The sequence below is a fragment of the Eulemur rufifrons genome, chromosome 9 (genome assembly GCF_041146395.1).
Source record: "Eulemur rufifrons isolate Redbay chromosome 9, OSU_ERuf_1, whole genome shotgun sequence".
Taxonomy (NCBI): Eukaryota; Metazoa; Chordata; class Mammalia; order Primates; family Lemuridae; genus Eulemur; species Eulemur rufifrons.
In genome coordinates, this window is record NC_090991.1 from 26537792 (window position 1) to 26556144 (window position 18353).

General features: G+C 35.6%; 1 protein-coding gene across 4 annotated transcripts in view; it reads left to right on the forward strand.

Moving 5' to 3' along the window:
• The window catches only part of TRIM37 (tripartite motif containing 37), a 136922-nt gene that overhangs the window by 47296 nt on the left and 71273 nt on the right, over positions 1-18353 (forward strand). For 3 of the 4 annotated variants that reach the window (XM_069481109.1, XM_069481112.1, XM_069481110.1), the window contains exons 9-12: positions 457-581; positions 7521-7571; positions 8597-8678; positions 12190-12266. In XM_069481109.1, coding sequence (XP_069337210.1) covers positions 457-581; positions 7521-7571; positions 8597-8678; positions 12190-12266 — 335 coding nt within the window. The remainder of the gene's footprint in view (positions 1-456; positions 582-7520; positions 7572-8596; positions 8679-12189; positions 12267-18353) is intronic. The other variant, XM_069481111.1, reaches the window with a different exon arrangement.

An 18353-nucleotide genomic window follows, 5' to 3' on the forward strand; every position in this document is an offset into this window, starting at 1 on the left:
CATAACTTAAGTAGTATTTCCCAAATTGATAAAAGGATAAGATTTGGTATGTGTATTATATCTTAACATTTCTGTTACGTAGAATGCCATCTGAGATATGCTTGCTTTTAATGGCTTTCAACATACAGGATTTGTTCTTTAATATATATAAGAGCTTCACTATGCCAGTCTGAAAATATGTTTGTAGTTGCTTAAAATTTGACTTATCCTAAAGTGTGAGGAGAGAAAATTGCATTAAAATCAAGTACTCTTTTTCAATGACTTTACTGTTAGGATGGAAATAAACAAACCTAGATCCTTTGTAGATTGCCAGTTTTCTTTGAAAGAGTCATTTTATTTATTTATTTTTTTTCAGTTTATGACCAGAATTAATTGTCATTTCCTTCCTTATTAAGAATTGTGAGATGCCAGTAGATAGTAATTTTGTTTGTTCAGATAATTTTTTTTCTCACACAGTTGCGGTCTTGTAGTAAGAGTGAGTTGATATCTAAGAGCTCAGAGATCCTCATGATGTTTCAACAAGTTCATCGAAAGCCCATGGCATCCTTTGTTACCACTCCTGTTCCACCAGACTTTACCAGGTATGACACAGTTTTTAAATTCCATTTTCATTTGAAGTTTATGTGCCAGTGCATATACTTGTTTTAAAAGATTTTTTTTTTCAATTCCATCTCTTTTTAAGGTGCTGTTTGTAATGTTGTGGTCTGGTGAGCTCTATTTTATGTATGTAAAACTAGTCCCCCCTAAAAGTCTGGTGGACTCACACTTGAATGCAAAGAGAAAATGATTGTGAATTAGGAATTGTTTTTTTCCTGGAACTTCTTTTTCCATAGTGTAGAAAAAATAATCGATCCCATTAGCTTCATCAGTGTTTGTTTATTCTTTTACTTAACCTTTTGAATTACCATATCTTTTTATTTATTTATTTTATTTTTTAAGACAGAGTCTAACTCTGTTACTCTGGGTAGAGTGCAGTGGTGTCATCGTAGTTCACTGCAACCTCGGATTCCTAGGCTCAAGTGATCCTCCTGCCTCAGCCACCTGAGTAGCTGGGACTACAGGCGCACGCCACTATGCCCTGCTAAATTTTTTTATTTTTAGTAGAGACAGGGTCTCCCTGTTGCTCAGGCTGGACTCGAACTCCTGAGCTCAAGCAATCCTCCTGCCTCAGCCTCCCAAAGTGCTAGGATTACAGGCATGAGCCACTGTGCCCGGCAGAATTAACTTACATCTTTTACATGAAACTCAGAAATGGATGAAATGCCAAAAGAATTTGAAGGTGGCATGGTGTTATCTCCATAGCCTAAAAGATAGTGGGAGGAAACAGTTATTGCAAAAAGTTGCAGTCTATATATCTTTTTCATTTTCATTTTGGGCTGAATCTTAATATTCTTCTGAACAGTATCTTCTTTCAAACATAATTAAAATTATACTATGCTGTTAGATAAATGATTCTTAACTCTGACTATATATTAGACTTACTTGAGATTCTGTTGAAAATTATCAATGCTGGGCCATGCCATACCCCAGGCCATTTGAAATCAGATCTCTATGGGTATATTATTCTGCTTGGGCTGCCATAACAAAATACAACATCCTGCGTGGCTTAAACAACAGAAATTTATTTTCTTATGGTTATGGAGGCAAGAAGTCCAAGATCAAAGTGCCAAAAAATTCCATTTCTGATGAGGCCTCTCAGCTTGCAGACAGCTGCCTTCTCACTGTATCCTCACATGATCTCTTCTCTGTTAGTGCCTTGGAGAGAGATCAGTCTCTGGTGTCTCTTCCTCTCCTTATGAGTATACCAGCCTTATTGGATTAGAGTTCCTCCCTTCTGATGTCATTTAACCTTAGTTACCTTCCTAAAGGACCTATCTACAAATATGGTCATGTTTGGGATTAGGGCTATAACAAGAATTTTGGGAGATACAGTTTAATCCATTATATTGGGTACAGATGGACATTTTCAGTTTGTTCTTTTTATATCTCCTTCGCTTATTCCTAGGATGAAGGGTGAAGCCACTGCTTCTGATAAATATTTTGGTATGACGGACTTTATCTTACATTTTAGAGGTGGCTTATGGAATGCTATGAAGTTTTCTAGCATGTTGAAGGCTGTGGTACATTTAGAAAATAGCCTTTCTTATAAAAATGTTTACATATTAAGCTGCCTTTTCTTTTTTCTCTAATACATGATGCCCTCTTATGGTCACAGGGCATTCATTGTATTGGAGTATATGGTGGAAGCCACGGTTTCTTAACTTTGGCATTGTTGTCATTTTGAGCTGGATAATTATTTGTGGGATAGGAGGAGGACCCACCATCCCCCTTCTGACAAAAATGTTCCCAGACATTACTAAATATCCCCTGGGGACAAACCCCTGGTTGAGAATCATTGGTGTAAGTTCTTGCTCCTGAGCATCATGACTACCCACTATTCCTATTCATACAAGGGCAGAATTTTTGTGATGCCAGAACTCAGGTGGCACTGACCAGTAGGAGGAGTTTTTATTTCTTTTTTAATTAACAAATTTGGTACAATATTCATATCTCATTAAAGCACTGCATATTATTAAACAGACTAGGTATTTGTTATCATTGAGTAGACTTGGTTGAAGTAAGAATGTTCACCAGTATCCCAAGGATGTCTCTTTGATGGTGTGGTCAGCTATTTTAGTTTTGAACATATCTTTTCTGAACCATTCCATCATTCATGTAATGTGGAATGAAACAGATTTGGACGTATGTAACATATATAAACATTAGTGCTTTTCAATTTTTTTTCCTTAAAACTCCCATGACAAATTAGTGTTTTTTAATTTATTTTATTTTATTTTATTTTTTGAGACAGAGTCTCGCTCTGTTGCCCAGACTAGAGTGCCATAGCATCAGCCTAGCTCACAGCAACCTCAAACTCCTGGGCTCAAGCAATCCTTCTGCCTCAGCCTCCTGAGTAGCTGGGACTACAGGCATGCGCCACCATGCCTGGCTAATTTTTTTCTCTATATATTTTTAGCTGTCCAAATTATTTCTTTCTATTTTTAGTAGAGACGGAGTCTCACTCTTGCTCAGGCTGGTCTGGAACTCCTGACCTCGAGTGATCCTCCCGTCTCAGCCTCCCAGAGTGCTAGGATTACAGGCGTGAGCCACCGCCACTGGCCGTGTTTTTTGATTTAAAGTGTGGTTCATGGATCACTTATATCAGAGCCACTGGGGTATTTATCCAACATGCAGATTCCCAGGCCTACTTCCGCAGACTCTTTAAAGGTGTTATCCAGGAAATGCATCTTGGGCATCCTAAGTAATACAGCACTAAAGTTTGGGAGCCATTGATATATGTAAATTGCCATCTTTATACCACTTTCAGCAGCTCATCAGGCAGGCAACCATGCTTATCAGTCTGATAATTAAGCAGCCTCTCATGGGTAAAGATCACCTTAGGGCCCCTCTCTCTAGTAATACTCACTAACTTATTGGAAATTTTGGCTTTTAACTTTAATTCTTACTTTTTTTTTTTTTTTCTTTTTTGAGACAGAGTCTCTGTCCCCCTCCCCCTCCTTGTCCCTAAGTACAATTAGCATGCAGGGATGTCATCAGAGCTCGCCACAACCTCAAACCCCTGGGCTCAAGCGATCTTCCTGCCTCAGCCTCCTGAGGAGCTGACACTAGAGATGCATGCCACTACACCTGGGTAATTTTTCTATTTTTCGTAGAGACAAGATCTCACTCTTGCGCGGGCTGGTCTCAAAACTTCTGACCTCAAATGATCCTCTGGCTCAGCTTCCCAAAGTGCTGGGGTTACAGGCGTGAGCCACCAAACCCGACCTTAACTCTAATGCTTATAGAAACTGTTTATTCATTAACATACAGGAAGCAGTATACCAGCAACTTTACTGATGCATTGATCAGCAAAGAAAAGAGAGCTAAATAAGAAAGACCAGCGTTCACTGACATTAAGTTCCCAGAGTTTAGATGTGCAAAGCAATGATGTTTCTATTACCTTTAGTTCCATTAGTTAGTGACTGGTGATGGAGCCACAATGGAGGAAAAAAGGTCATTAAATCAGTGAGGTATTATTTATTAAAGACTATATATCCCAGCACTGTTGTAGGTGCTACATAGGAGACACAGAAGAGGAACTAAAAGTCTTTTTGGGTAAATATTCCACATTAAATAGTAGAGAATTCTTTATTAAAATCTAACATTGGTTACTCAGTTATGTATCATTTTATATCAGATGTTCTGAAAAGAGTTCAGAATAGAGACTGGCATTGTCAAGAATACTTTATAACCTAGAAAGGAATTGAGGCCAGGTGCAGTGGCTCACGCCTATAGTCCCAGCATTCTGAGAGGCCGAGGTAGAGGATCGCTTGAAGTCAGGAATTGGAGACCAACCTGAGCAACATAGGGAGACCCTGTCTACAAAAAATAGAAAAAATTGCTGGTATGGGGGCACATGCCTGTCTTCCCAGCTACTCAGAAGGCTTAGGCCAGGAGATCGCTAGAGCCCATGTGTTTGAGGTTGCAGTGAGCTATGATGGTGCCACTGCACTCCAGTCTGGGTGACAGAGCAAGATTCTGTCTCAAAAAAGGAAAGAAAAAAAGAAAGGCAGTTAATTTTCAGTCCATAGGGAGTTTCTGAGAGAAATCATCAAGTTGAGGCTGGACATGGTGGTTCACACCTATAATCCTAGTACTTTGGGAAGCCAAGGTGGAAGGATCACTTGAGGTGTGAGGATTTTCAGACCAGCCTGGGCAACATAGCAAGACCCCATCTCTACAAAAATTTAAAAATTAGCTGATTGTGGTGGTGCACGCCTGTAGTCTCAGGTACTTGGGGGAGGGTGAGGCAGGGAGGATTGCTGGAGCCCAGGAGTTAGAGGCTGCAATGTGCTTATCATGCCATTGCATTTCAGCCTAGGCAACAGAGTGAGACTCTCTTAAAAAATTTTAAAAAGAAATGGTCAAGTTAGGAAGGAAAACCAGTTTTTATGTAGCTCACTAGTCTGTTTCCTGAAGGAATAAATGGTTACTTGTAATCCTCCATTCCCTTTGTTCATGAAGTTATGATGAGGTCACTGATCTGAAGATTTGCAGATCAGTGACTTACAGGTTTCTGGGGTAGAGATGGTTTGAGGCGAGTTTTTCATATTCTGTGAAACCAAAGATTCACTGACACCATCATGAGATGAACCCACTATCATCATTAAAGCCAGAGTAGTCAGTCTATACTTCTAAAAGAAGAGAAGAAATAAAGAATATTATGAGAACATAAAGTGATATCTTATATATAGGCACAGAATGGTAACATCAATTGGTATGATTGAAGGTAACCTCCAAATGAGCATAATGTAGAGGTGTTAATAAATAGGGTGGCGGAAGTAGATGGCTTAGCAGCAACTATAGTTTTGTGTATGTATATAAAGAATGCAAATGAAATTTTTGAGCAAATATTTTCAGCTCTCTTTGAGTCTGCAGGTGAATATTTATAAATATTTGAGTGCTTGCTGTGAATATTCTAATCCTAGCTGTGTTCCAGGCATGTCTTAAGTGCTAACAGTCTAAGCACAATAGAAAGCTCTTCTGATTTATGAATTGTGATTTATTGAGAAAAATATACCATTAGAGCCACGGGAAGGTATTTGTATCCTGTTTAATGCTGCCCCCTAGTAATAATTTGGTATAATGCTATTTGTGTCTAAAATATTTTCCCTAAAAAAAATATTACATATGTAGAAGTATATCACATATACCCTGGGATTGATTGATCTGTTTTCTGTGTTCTACATTTCATCATTTTCTCTCAGCAGGTGAGAGCTAGGGCAGACTGTACTGTATCCTCTTGGTTAGTGAGTGTTCTAACCTATACTCTTCACTCATAATATTTGTACTTCACCATTCTAAGTTGAATGTGGCATCTCCTGCTGTTCATTTTGTGTTCTGATGAACTCCTTTGACCCTTGATGGCTAAGAAAATATGACAATGGTAGTCTGGACTTAGATCAAAAACAACAGTAACAACAATACAAGAAATAAGTCTCACTGGATGTTAAGCACGTGACGGAAGAAATGGTGTGCAGATCAGCAGGCAACTGGGGATTTTTGAAGTCTTTGCATTTTATGGAGGATGTTCTGAACTTGGTGGGAGAATTGACCAACACTTGTGTGATTGAATGTTGCATAAAATGATGGCCAAAATCATGTCCCTATTTGACTAAATTTGAACAGGAAGGCTTCCCAGGCACTAGTTGCATCGCTCCTGCTAATTGGGGTTTGTATATATCGAGTGCTAGGAAAGTACATAATGGAAGACCTTAGAGCAGACTTCCAAGAGTATGTGACTTCTAATCTGTTATCTGAAGGAATAGTAAGGATTAACCAGGCAAAAGTATCTGGGGATGGGGTGTCTTCAAAGGAAAGATAACAACTGACCAGGGTTATGATAGGAGTGCTTGACATAGTTTATCTGGATAGATTATACAGTTAGCAGTCACAGGGCAAAGTATATCTACTTACTGTGAAAAAGATGTGACCTATTTAGCTATGCATTCTTACCATAAAATAAAGAATAACTTATTTTTAAGCTGTACTATATTTTCACATGGCAAACTACTAATTTCTTTAGGCACTATCACAGTGTTACAGATGTATCTGGTATCTTATTTTGATAATGACCAAAAGTTTGAATTGAACTTTAGAAAATTTATCTGGAGATGTGGTAAAATGGTTCATGGTTTATTATTTTGGTAAATTTGTAACTTTACATATCAAATTTATAATACTGTGTTACAACACTGTATGATAGTATCTTTATAATAAATAGTGTTTTAATGACTTTTGAGGTATTCTAATGACAGTACCACAAATCATCCACATGATCCAAGGATGGTTAACAGCAAAATGGGTTATCATTTAGTCCATCTCCTATGGTTATAGTTCAGTTCTTTTAGGAAAAGATTGGGTGTATGTAAAGTTGCATCAGGTAATCTTGCCTTGCCAAGAAAGTGTTAATGTGCTAGTCCATTTTAATTGTCCCTTAAGTGATTATATATCCTAGTAAATATTCTCAAGGTATTTAAGGTCAGTTAATATTTCCCATAATTTGTTCTGAAGAAGGAAGTTTTGGAATTGTGATATATTTGATTTTGCTGTTTCTTTTCATTTTTTTAAAGCCTGTTTATATCTGTTTAATAATTCAGGTTCGCAGCCTCAGATTCAGTTTCTTACTTTTTCCTATTTCCATGAGTACTTTTTTAGTTTGGGTCTTGTACTTATTTTAATATGTAATCATATACTGTATTGCTTTTTTTTAAAAAAATTATTTAATTGTAAACTGTTGATAGTTGCATAAATTCATTTTATTTAACGTTATGTTTAATAAGGATTTGAAAATATTTTTTAGGGACTTAAAGTTTAGTAAAATTTTCAAGATATTACTGAGGGACTTTGTTATTTTTAGCTAAATGGAATTTTAAACTTATATAACCTAAATAGTTTTTTTGCCTTTTGCTTCTTTTTAGTGAATTAGTACCATCTTACGATTCAGCTACTTTTGTTTTAGAGAATTTCAGGTAAGACTTCTTGACAACTGGTTTTTTTGTATGTACACATAAAGAAGAGCCAAGAAGTATCATTCCTTGGTAGGATAGAGATCTAATGAACTCAGTTCAGTAGTGTTAGAAGAAACATGTTTCTTGTTAGAAACAGAGTTTGTTTATCTGGATTGTTTTGTATCTTTAGGACTGATTACTTCTCTAGTCTGGGAAAAGGAATCATTTTAAAGAAGAGGGTCCACTTAGCTTTTGCCAAGCAGGGGGCTGGGAATGTAGAGGTTGATGAGCCTCTGCCTATCCATCCTCAGAAATAAAAGTGGTGGGAAGAAGTCCCTTGGGATCCATATTATCTCAGCTCAGGAATTGTGGATAAGAGGCCTTTATTGTAAGAAATTTGTAGGCTTTGTAAATTGCATGTTAATTTTGTTAGCGTTTACTGTTTTTTCCCTAAGATCAGAAGCAAACGTCTTAAAACACAAAGGTTTTAAGGGACTTGTCTTCAAGGGAAGCATGGAAATGGGAACTAAGAATATAAGGTCTGGGGAGGGGAACTCCAAATAGGCAATAGCCATTAAAATAAGGCCACACTGAGAATTTATACCCTTTCCTATTTAATTTGTCTTTTCTTATAATTTTGTGGCTAAAACATAGCCTCTTTGAAGTTTTCCCCACATATTTAAAGTTTAGCACATGTTCTCTTGTTTTTCCATATTCAAAAAGGATAATTATCCTTCAGGGAAGTGAGGAAGAAACACATTCCAGGTTTTTGGGGGTTTTTTGTTTTTATTTATTTATTTCTTTAATGGTGAAAGGCTACTCTTTGAAGCAGTAATTAAATTCAGGATACTTAGTGATACTCTGGTTTTCGCTTAAATGTCACAATTTTCAGGTTTTTTTCCCCCCTGAAACATAAAAGATATTGAATATTTCAGTATCATTAAATTTTCATTTATTCCGGAACGTAAGTATGTCTAAACTTACACAGTGCGATGTATTTCACAGCAGTTTTGATCTTGAGATTTGGTCTATTTTCTTTTCTTTAGCACTTTGCGCCAGAGAGCAGATCCTGTTTACAGTCCGCCTCTTCAAGTTTCGGGACTTTGCTGGAGGTTAAAAGTTTACCCAGTAAGTTTTTCATATTTCTCATAAATTTTGAAAGCAAGATCTTTTTTTCAGGGTTCTATAGTATACCAGTTCACTTTTTAGTGGAGTAAAGAAATTGAAGTAATGATAATTTTATATTTCTTTATGGGGTATATAACTAACTCTATGAAAAAATAAGTTAAATATGAACACTATGAACCCTGACATATTAAATTTTATTTCTGGTTTGTAGAAAGATATTTCCTTTAGAAGAAACGTTTGGGCCCGGCGCGGTGGCTCACGCCTGTAATCCTAGCACTCTGGGAGGCCGAGGTGGGCGGATCGTTTGAGCTCAGGAGTTCGAGACCAGCCTGAGCAAGAGCGAGACCCCATCTCTACTAAAAATAGAAAGAAATTATATGGACAGCTAAAAATATATATAGAAAAAATTAGCCGGGCATGGTGGTGCATGCCTGTAGTCCCAGCTACTTGGGAGGCTGAGGCAGGAGGATCGCTTGAGCTCAGGAGTTTGAGGTTGCTGTGAGCTAGGCTGACGCCACGGCACTCACTCTAGCCCGGGCAACAGAGTGAGACTCTGTCTCAAAAAAAAAGAAGAAACGTTTGAAATTCTTTTAAAAATCATTTTAGGTAGGGCACATGGTAGCTCATGTCTGTAATCCCAGAACTTTGGGATTATAAAAAAATAATTATTACAACCAAAAAAAGGATAGCATAGTAAAAGGTGACACCCAATGCTAAAAGTAATTAAATGTAATTTCTATATGTTCCTCCTACTTCAGTCTTTATTTCTTAAATAACTTTTTAAAATTCCAGTTCTTTGCTTAGTTCTATCACCTGATTTCTAAGTTTTCTAATTCTAATTTGTGCTATTCTTTTACATATTATGTAATTTTTTTGGTGTCTTAGGTTGTTTTGAAATAGGTTACAATTTTGATCTGCTTTTTGATTATGTCTTTCTGGAGTGCTTTCATTGTCTGTAGGGATGTTATTCTGCTCTTTATTCTCTTTTATTTTGGTAAATAACACATGACATCAAATTTACGGTTCAGTAGTGTAAGTATAATCACATTGTTGTGCAATCAGTCTCCAGAACTTTTTCATCATGGGTTATTTGGTGGGGTTTTTGTTGTTGTTGAGTTGTAGGAGTTCTTTGTATGTTCTGGTTATTAACCCCTTACCAGATATATGATCTGCAAATCTTTTCTCCCATTCTGTACGTTGCCTTTTCCTTCCATTGATTGTGTCCTTTGATACACAGAAGTTTTTAATTTTGATACCCAATTTGTCTATTTTTACTTTTGTTTACTTTTTTTTGGTTAATTTCTATTTCATTTCTAGGAAATTGCCAAATCCTTACCAAGTTCAATGTCATAAAGCTTTTCCCTTATATTTTCTTCTAAGAGTTTTATAGTTTTAAACCTTATGTTTAGGTCTTTGATCCATTTTGAGTTCATGTTTGTGTATGGTGTAAGAGTCCAACTTCATTCTTTTGCATGGAGTTAGTAGTGTGATACAACAATCAAAAATATGGGCTTGTTTTCTGAGAGATTTCTTGGTTCTCCTTCTCTCTTCCTCTTTTATCTGGACCTTCTCCTTTTATCTTCATTGTTTCTATGCTGTTTATCTTTTATTTCACTTCTAGAACTTTCTTTGTAATCTGGGGCCGTGTCCTGAAAGGCCTTAGATATTCCTTCTCAAGAGTTCCTAATGACTAGACTGCATTTAATTTTTTTAGACCTTCTTATATTAGGCCCCCTTGTATTTACCTAGCATTATATTGAGTAGCTCTTTCTGATTTCACCGGTTGAATTTGGCACATGATGCTTTTCAGTTAATAACTTGTAGGTACTTTGCCATTCTCCTGTTCTCTGGTCCATTCAGATGCTGCTCTACTTTGTCCCACATAGATGTTGGTAGCATGCAGGTCTTTGTGGTGTAATTGGTTTGTCTGTACCTGCTTGTATTTTGGGGAATGTGGGGATAACCTGCCATCTAGTTTTATTGTAAATGTATGTGGGCTTTTGGTTTTGCTGTCAAGTTGTTATTTTTTTTTTTTTTTTTGGTTTTATGTTTGGATTTGGAGAGTTGCAAAAACTATATTGCCATTGCAGCAATTTTTCCAGAATCCTCTACTTATTGAAAAGTCTTAAAGCCAGAATTTTGTTATAGGTGCATCTGGCATGAAAGTAAAACTAATAAGAATTTTGTTCCTTAAGAAATGTCTTGCTTTTCTGCTGGCATTAAGTTAAGAAGAAAAGAGAAAAGAAAAATTTAGTAACTGATAATTGAAGGTCAGGGGCCAAAAATGTTCATTCCTTTTTACTCATAAATTTTGCTCCAGGGAAGTTTTTCTAGGAATAAAATTCAAAAGAAAACACTAAACTATTTTAGCAAAGATGTCAACTGATTTTTAAAATCAATATAGTTTGTTATATAATTTACATTTAACAAAATTCACTAATTTTGGCAAGTTTTGACAAATATATACAGTCCTCTAGTCAGCACCACAGTGATGATGTTGACTTTGAAAAGTTATCTTATTCCCCTTTTCAGCTAATCCCTCTCCTTTCCTGGCCCCTCTGCTACCACTGATCTGCTTTTGTGAGGATAGTTTTGTTTTTCTAGAATTTTGTATAATGGGATCATACAATATATAATGTTTTGTGTTTGGCTTTTTCCACTTAGCTAATGATTGATTTATTCATTGGTATTTATTGAGTGATTACCATGTCAAACCTTGAAAGTTGTCTCAGGTCCTTTTTAAGCAAGGTAGACTAGAAATGAAGGGGTTAATAAGTACTTATGACTTATTATAGTCAAAGTCCATATGACTCTTTATAGTCTTATCCCAATAGACACTGGAGGTATATAAGGCTTCCTATCCTCAGCTCTCATACTCTGCTTGGAAGAACAGATGTTTAAATAAGTAGTTATAGTGAATGTGATCCTTTAAACAAATACATGCCTGAGCAAAGTACTGGGGAAATATACAGGAAGTAGTTATTTTTATAAAAATCTCTATAATAGAGATTTAAACAACTTCTAAGTCTCTAGATAGAATCTTATGTGGAATCCTAATAAAAAACAGATAGAAATTACATTTAATTACTTTTAGCATTGGGTGTCACCTTTTACTATGCTATCCTTTTTTTGGTGATTATAATTATTTTTTTGTCTCATTTCTAACAAAAATTTTTTTTTTCCCCATTAGGGGTCTTAGTTTTTTGTTAGAGCTAATTTGTAAAAGTTCTTTATATGTTAAAGCTCTCAACTCTTTTCATGATTGTTGATATTTTCGTTAACTTGTTCACCTTAATATTTTCACTTTTTAAAAGTACAAAAGTTGAAAATTGTTATAGACTCAAATCTCTTGGTCTTTTCATTATTTTTTTTATTGCTTTGAGGCTTAGAGGTATTTCCCAATCCAGATATCAGATATTAATCTGAATTTTGTCTGTTTGTTTTATTGTGGCTTATTTTTTTTACATTTAAATTTTTATGGAATTTGTATAACCTCTGATTCTTTTTTAAGGATGGAAATGGGGTTGTCCGCGGTTACTACTTATCTGTGTTTCTGGAACTCTCAGCTGGCTTGCCTGAAACTTCCAAGTAAGAGATGTAATTAAATAACAACCTTAATGTGCATTTATATACATTCCCCCTAGCAATTTTTGTTAATTACTGTTTATGTCTGTTAAGATGTACATTAGTGTGGAATTGTTGCCATAGTATGACGGTATAGATGGGCATTTCTCAAAGTATTTGGCCTCAGGTCCCTGAATACTCTTTTTTTTTTTTTTTTTTTTTTTGAGACACAGTCTCTGTCGCCCTGGGTAGAGTGCCATGGCATCATGATAGCTTACTGCAATCTCAAACTCCTGGGCTCAAGCGGTTCTCCTACCTTGCCTCTCGAGTAGCTGTGATTACAGGTGCACACCACCATGGCAGGCTAATTTTTTCTATTTTTGGTAGAGAGGAGACGGGGCCTCGCTCTTGCTCAGGCTGATCTTGAACTCCTGGCCTCAAGCAGTCCTCTGGCCTTGGCCTCCCAGCGTGCTAGGATTACAGGCATGAACCACTGCGACCTGCCTGTCCCTATATACTCTTAAAATTTATTGGGAACCCCAACGAATTTTTGTTTATGTGGGTTATATAAATTATTATTTTCTGAAATAGAGATTAAAATTGAGAAAAATTTTTAAAAATTGTAATTCACTTTAAAATAACTATAAGCCTATTGTGTAGTAACATAAGTAACATTTTTTAATGAAAAGTATTTTCTGGGCCAGGCGCCGTGGCTTACGCCTGTAATCCCAGCATTCTGGGACGCCGAGGCGGGCAGATCGTTTGAGCTCAGGAGTTTGAGACCAGCCTGACAAGAGCGAGACCCCGTCTCTACTAAAAAAAATAGAAATAAATTAGCTGGACAACTAAGAATATATATAAAAAATTAGCCAGGCATGGTGGTGCATGCCTGTATTCCCAGCTACCCGGGAGGCTGAGGCAATAGATTGCTTGAGCCTAGGAGTTTGAGGTTGCTGTGAGCCAGGCTGACGCCATGGCACCCTAGTCAGGGCAACAGAGTGAGACTCTGTCTCAAAAAAAAAAAAAAAAAAAAATTTTTTTTTCTAAAATAAGACTTTTTTTTAGAAAACATGTATTGCTTTGCATTTTTGGAACTCTCTTTAGTGTCTAGTTTAACACATAGACTGCGTGTGAGTTGTATTTAACACAGGCTAGTTTTGAGCCTGGGGCCTTGTGAAAGCAAAACCCTGCAGTTGGTTTGTGAAAATCTTACTTGTTGATGTTCTTATTATTATAGTTGATACTGACAATTTAATTCTAAAAACGTGGATTATGTTGTATATAACTCATGCAGAGAAAACAATAAAAAATAACAAAGTAGAAAGGATTATTTTGTTTTAATAAAACACCATGGCCCCAGAAAAAAAAGCTTTTTCCCTAGTGTGGCAAGTCAATGTGTTAAAAGAAGACAACTTTTATATTTAATTTCTTTAATTTCTTCAATTTTTTTTTGATGAATATTTGGTTTTGGATTGTGTTTGATCACTTCGTCTTTACCTAACCATTGTTCTGACTGTCAAAAAGAATCCATTTTTCATCACATGTAACAATATGGTGTAGAAATGGTTCACCTTTATGTTGTGACAACAAAGAAAGACAAGCTTTGAGACGAATTTCTATTCTGACATGGGGTACCCATCTATCTAGCTTCTTCACCTTGCCGATTTGTTTCAAATGATCCAATATTGTTGGAATAGTAACATCAAACCTTGCCACTAATTCACGTATTAGGTTGAGATGGATTTGCTTCCACTACGACTTTCAGCTCATCATTGTCCACCTCGGTCTCAGGTCACCCACATGGCTCATTTTCAAGATTTAAAATCACCAGAAAGAAATTCTCAAACCATAAATGTATTGTGCATTCATTAGCCACATCCTTCCCAGAACTTCCTTGCTTGAGGTGTCTGCACTGCATTGGTTCCACGATGGAACTCACATTCGAAAATAACACAAATTTTTGACTTATCCATGGTTTCATAAAAATTGCTGTAAAAAAAAATTTGAAAGATTATCACAAGCCAAAACATGTGTTTGCAAGATCGAAGATGTCCCTTCACGAGAAAAATAAAACAAGAAGTATCAGAGTGAAATGTCAGAGATCTCGACTGTCAAACTTACTAGTTAAGGAAATGAAACATTTCATACTTAATAACCTAATATAATTGCACTGCTAAAATAACAGACATTAGCTAATAAATTAACAAAGGAGATAAAATGGAATTGTAAAACAAATACTTAAAGAAGTTAGAAAAAGGGAAAAGGTAACAAAGAACAGATGGAACAAATACCAAGATGTATTAATGTAAATAGTCTAAACATCCCAATTAAAGTGCAGAGATTATCAGATTGCCTAAAAAAGCAAGACTCAAGTACACATAATCCACAAGAAATTCACTTTAATTATAGAGATCTACTGTGCTGGTAGTAGGCATAAGAAAGTTGGAATAGTTATTTTAATGTCAGACAAAGTAGATTTCAAAGAATATTACCAGAGATAAAGTAGATCATTTCACAGTGATAAAAGGATCAGTTAAAGAAGAGGATATAATTCTAAACATTTATGTTTATGCCCCTGATAACAGATCTTAAAAAATATGGGAAGGAAAACCTGATAGAACTACAAAGAGTAATAGACAAATACCTTTTTCTCAATCAATGTAATAGTAAATGGGCAGAAAATCTTTAAGGATATAGTATACTTGAATAACACTGTCAGTGAACCTGAGCTGATTTACATTTATAGAATGTTCCATCCATCAGTAGCAGAATACAAATTATTCTTAAGTGCATATAGAACATTTACCTAGATGTAGCCATATTCTGAGCTTAAAACATGTCTCAATAAAGTCAAAAGGATTCAACTCATTCCAAGTATGTTCACTGACCAATAATGGAATTAAATCCTAAGTTTGTCACAGATATTTTTAAAATGCTGAAGTATTAATATTTGAAAACTAAATAATACTTCTAAATAACCCCTAGATCAAAGAGGAAATCATAAGCGATTTTTACAAAGTATTTTTAACTAAATGAAAATGAAAACACTACCAGAATTTTTAGTGTAGTATAGTTGCTAATGTGGTTGGAAGGTAGAAATTTATAGCACTAAATGCCTATATAAATGAGAGGCTCAAATCAGTGACCTCAATTTCTGCTTTTCATAGACTAGAAAAAAGAAGACCAAGTTAGATGAAAAGTAAGCAGAAGAAAGGAAATAATAAAGATCAAAGCAGAATCCAATGAAATAAAAAACAGAACAGCATTAGAGAAAATTGTTGAAGTCAAAAGAAAACAAAATTTCAGAGGTAACTATCTGATTTCTAAGAATTATATAAGCTACAGTAATCAGAATAGCATAGTATTAGTGTAAGAATACACAAATAGATCAGTAGACTATAACAGTTCTGTGACAAATCTACATATGTAAGGACAACTGATTTTTGGTGAAGATGCAAAGGCAGTGCTGCCGAGAGAAGATAGTCTTTTCAACAAATGGTGCTTGAACATTTCAGTATCCATATGCAAAAAAAAAACTTGGAGTCATACCTCATACCATATACATAAATTAACTCAAAATTGATGATAGACTTAAAATCCTAAAACTATAATTTTTACAGAAGAAAACAGAAAATCTGTAACTTTGAATTAGGCAATGATAGTTTATATACAACTCAAAAGTACAGTCTATAAAAAAACAAATTTATAAAGTAAACTTCATGAAAGTTATGAATATCTCCTTTTCAGAATACAGCATTAATGGAATGAAGACCAGGCACAGACTGGGAGAAAATCTTTCTAAAACATTGATCTGATAATGGATTTGTATCCAGAATATATAAGGAACTCTCAAAACTTAACAAAAAAAATAAACAACCTTCCCTCCTCAAATAGGCAAAAGATTTTTCAGATACCTCACTGAAGAAGATATATGGAGATATATGGATGACTATGAAAGATGTTTAATGTCATCAGTCCTTTTTCTTTCCTTTTTTTTTTTTTTTTTTTTGGAGAACGAGTCTTGCTCTATCTGTTGCCCATGCTGGAGTGCAGTGGCCCAATCATAGCTAACTGCAATGTCCAGCTCCTGGGCTCAAGCAATCCTCTTGCCTCAGCCTCCCAAGTAGCTAGGACTACAGGTATGTGCCACCATGCCCAGCTAATTTTTAAATTTTTTTTTTTTTAAATAGAGATGGGGTCTCCCTTTGTTGCATAGGCTGGTCTTGAACTCCTGGCCTCAGGTGATCCTCCTGCCTCCACCTCCCAAAGTGCTGGAATTATAGGCATAAGCCTCCACACCCAACCTCTCGTTAGTCTTTAGGGAAATGGAAATTTAACCTCAATACAATACCCATACTCTCTATTAGAGTGGCTAAAATTTAAAAGAGTGTACCAGCTGTTGACAATGATGTGGAAAAATTTGAATTCTCATACATTCCTGTCTGAAATGGAAAATGTATAAGCACTCTCATTAACCATTTGGTGATTTGTTGAAAAGTTAAATATACACTTACTGCATAACCTAGGTAATCCACTCCTAGATATTTACCTATGAGAAAAGAAACTATATGTCATTCAAAGACTTTTACACAAATGTTCATAGTAGGTTTATTTGTAATAGCCAAATACAATCAACCCTAATTTCCATCAACAGATGATTGGATAAACAAATTTTGATATGTCCATATGGAATACCACTCAGCAATAAAAAGAAATGAACTATTGATACATATAATAACATGAATGAATTTTAAATTAATTATTCTTAGTGAAAGAAACTAGACCAAAAAAAGAGTACATGTGCATGATTCTGCTTATAGAAAACTCTGGGACATGCAGATTAATCTGTATTGACTGAATGCAGATGTGTGGTTGCTTGGACAGGGGGCGACAGGCAGGGCTGAGAGCTGGATTACAAAAGGCAGAGGGAACTTTGGGGGATGGTAGATATGTTTAGTATCTTTTTTTTTTTTTTTTTTGAGACAGAGTCTCGCTTTGTTGCCGGGGCTAGAGTGAGTGCCGTGGCATCAGCCTAGCTCACAGCAACCTCAAACTCCTGGGCTTAAACGATCCTACTGCCTCAGCCTCCCGGGTAGCTGGGACTACAGGCATGCACCACCATGCCCGGCTAATTTTTTTTTTTTCTATGTATATATTTTAGTTGGCCAGATAATTTCTTTCTAATTTTAGTAGAGACAGGGTCTCACTCTTGCTCAGGCTGGTATTTAGTATCTTGATTGTGGTGATATAAAAACTTATCAAACTGTACACTTCAAATATGTTTCAGTTTTATTTCTGTAAAGCTATTAAATCAAAAAACAACCAAAATTCTGTTGGTCTATCTTGTACTTTGTACCTTTTGTTTGAAAATAGAGATGGAGTCTCACTGTGTTGCCCAGATTGGTCTTGAACTCCTGGCCTGAGGCAGTCCTCCAGTCTTGGCCTCCCAGAGTGCTGGGATTACAGGTGTGAGCCACTATACCTGGCCTCTCTTGTACTTTGAATGGATCTTTTACCCATTCATGATTTTGTTAACATCATGCATTGATAATTTGGAAAATAATGGTTTACTAAATAGTAGTTGATGTGTTTCATTATATAATATCAATTATCACATTCATTGTTTTTACCATTTTTATCAGAACAGTCTTGAAATATTGGAAAGCTTTTAAACCATGGTGGCGCATTTTCCAGAATTATTTTTTCACTTGAAGATTTGTGTTTTATCATTGGCAACAAAACTGACAGTTTTTCTTAGTAATTTTGGTCCAGAAAATATCTGTCAGATATCCACAACTGAATACCCCTCTGTCAGGTATTCTTTCAATTTGTTATTTCATCAAAAATAGCAATTAATTCAGATTCCAACTTAGTTGAACAAAGTGATTTCCATGTGACCACCATTGTACATCACTGTGCAGCACAAGTATTTTACATGTATTTCCCATTTTGTGACACTCAAGAGTTGAGGTTTGATAGCATTAATTATTTTTATTGCTTCATCAAAGACAGTTTTGAGAGACATTGGCTTTTTTTTCCCTTCTGAAAGTGTATGGCAGTGAATAAGACTGGTATGTTATGTTATTTTATTTTATTTATTTATTTATTTAT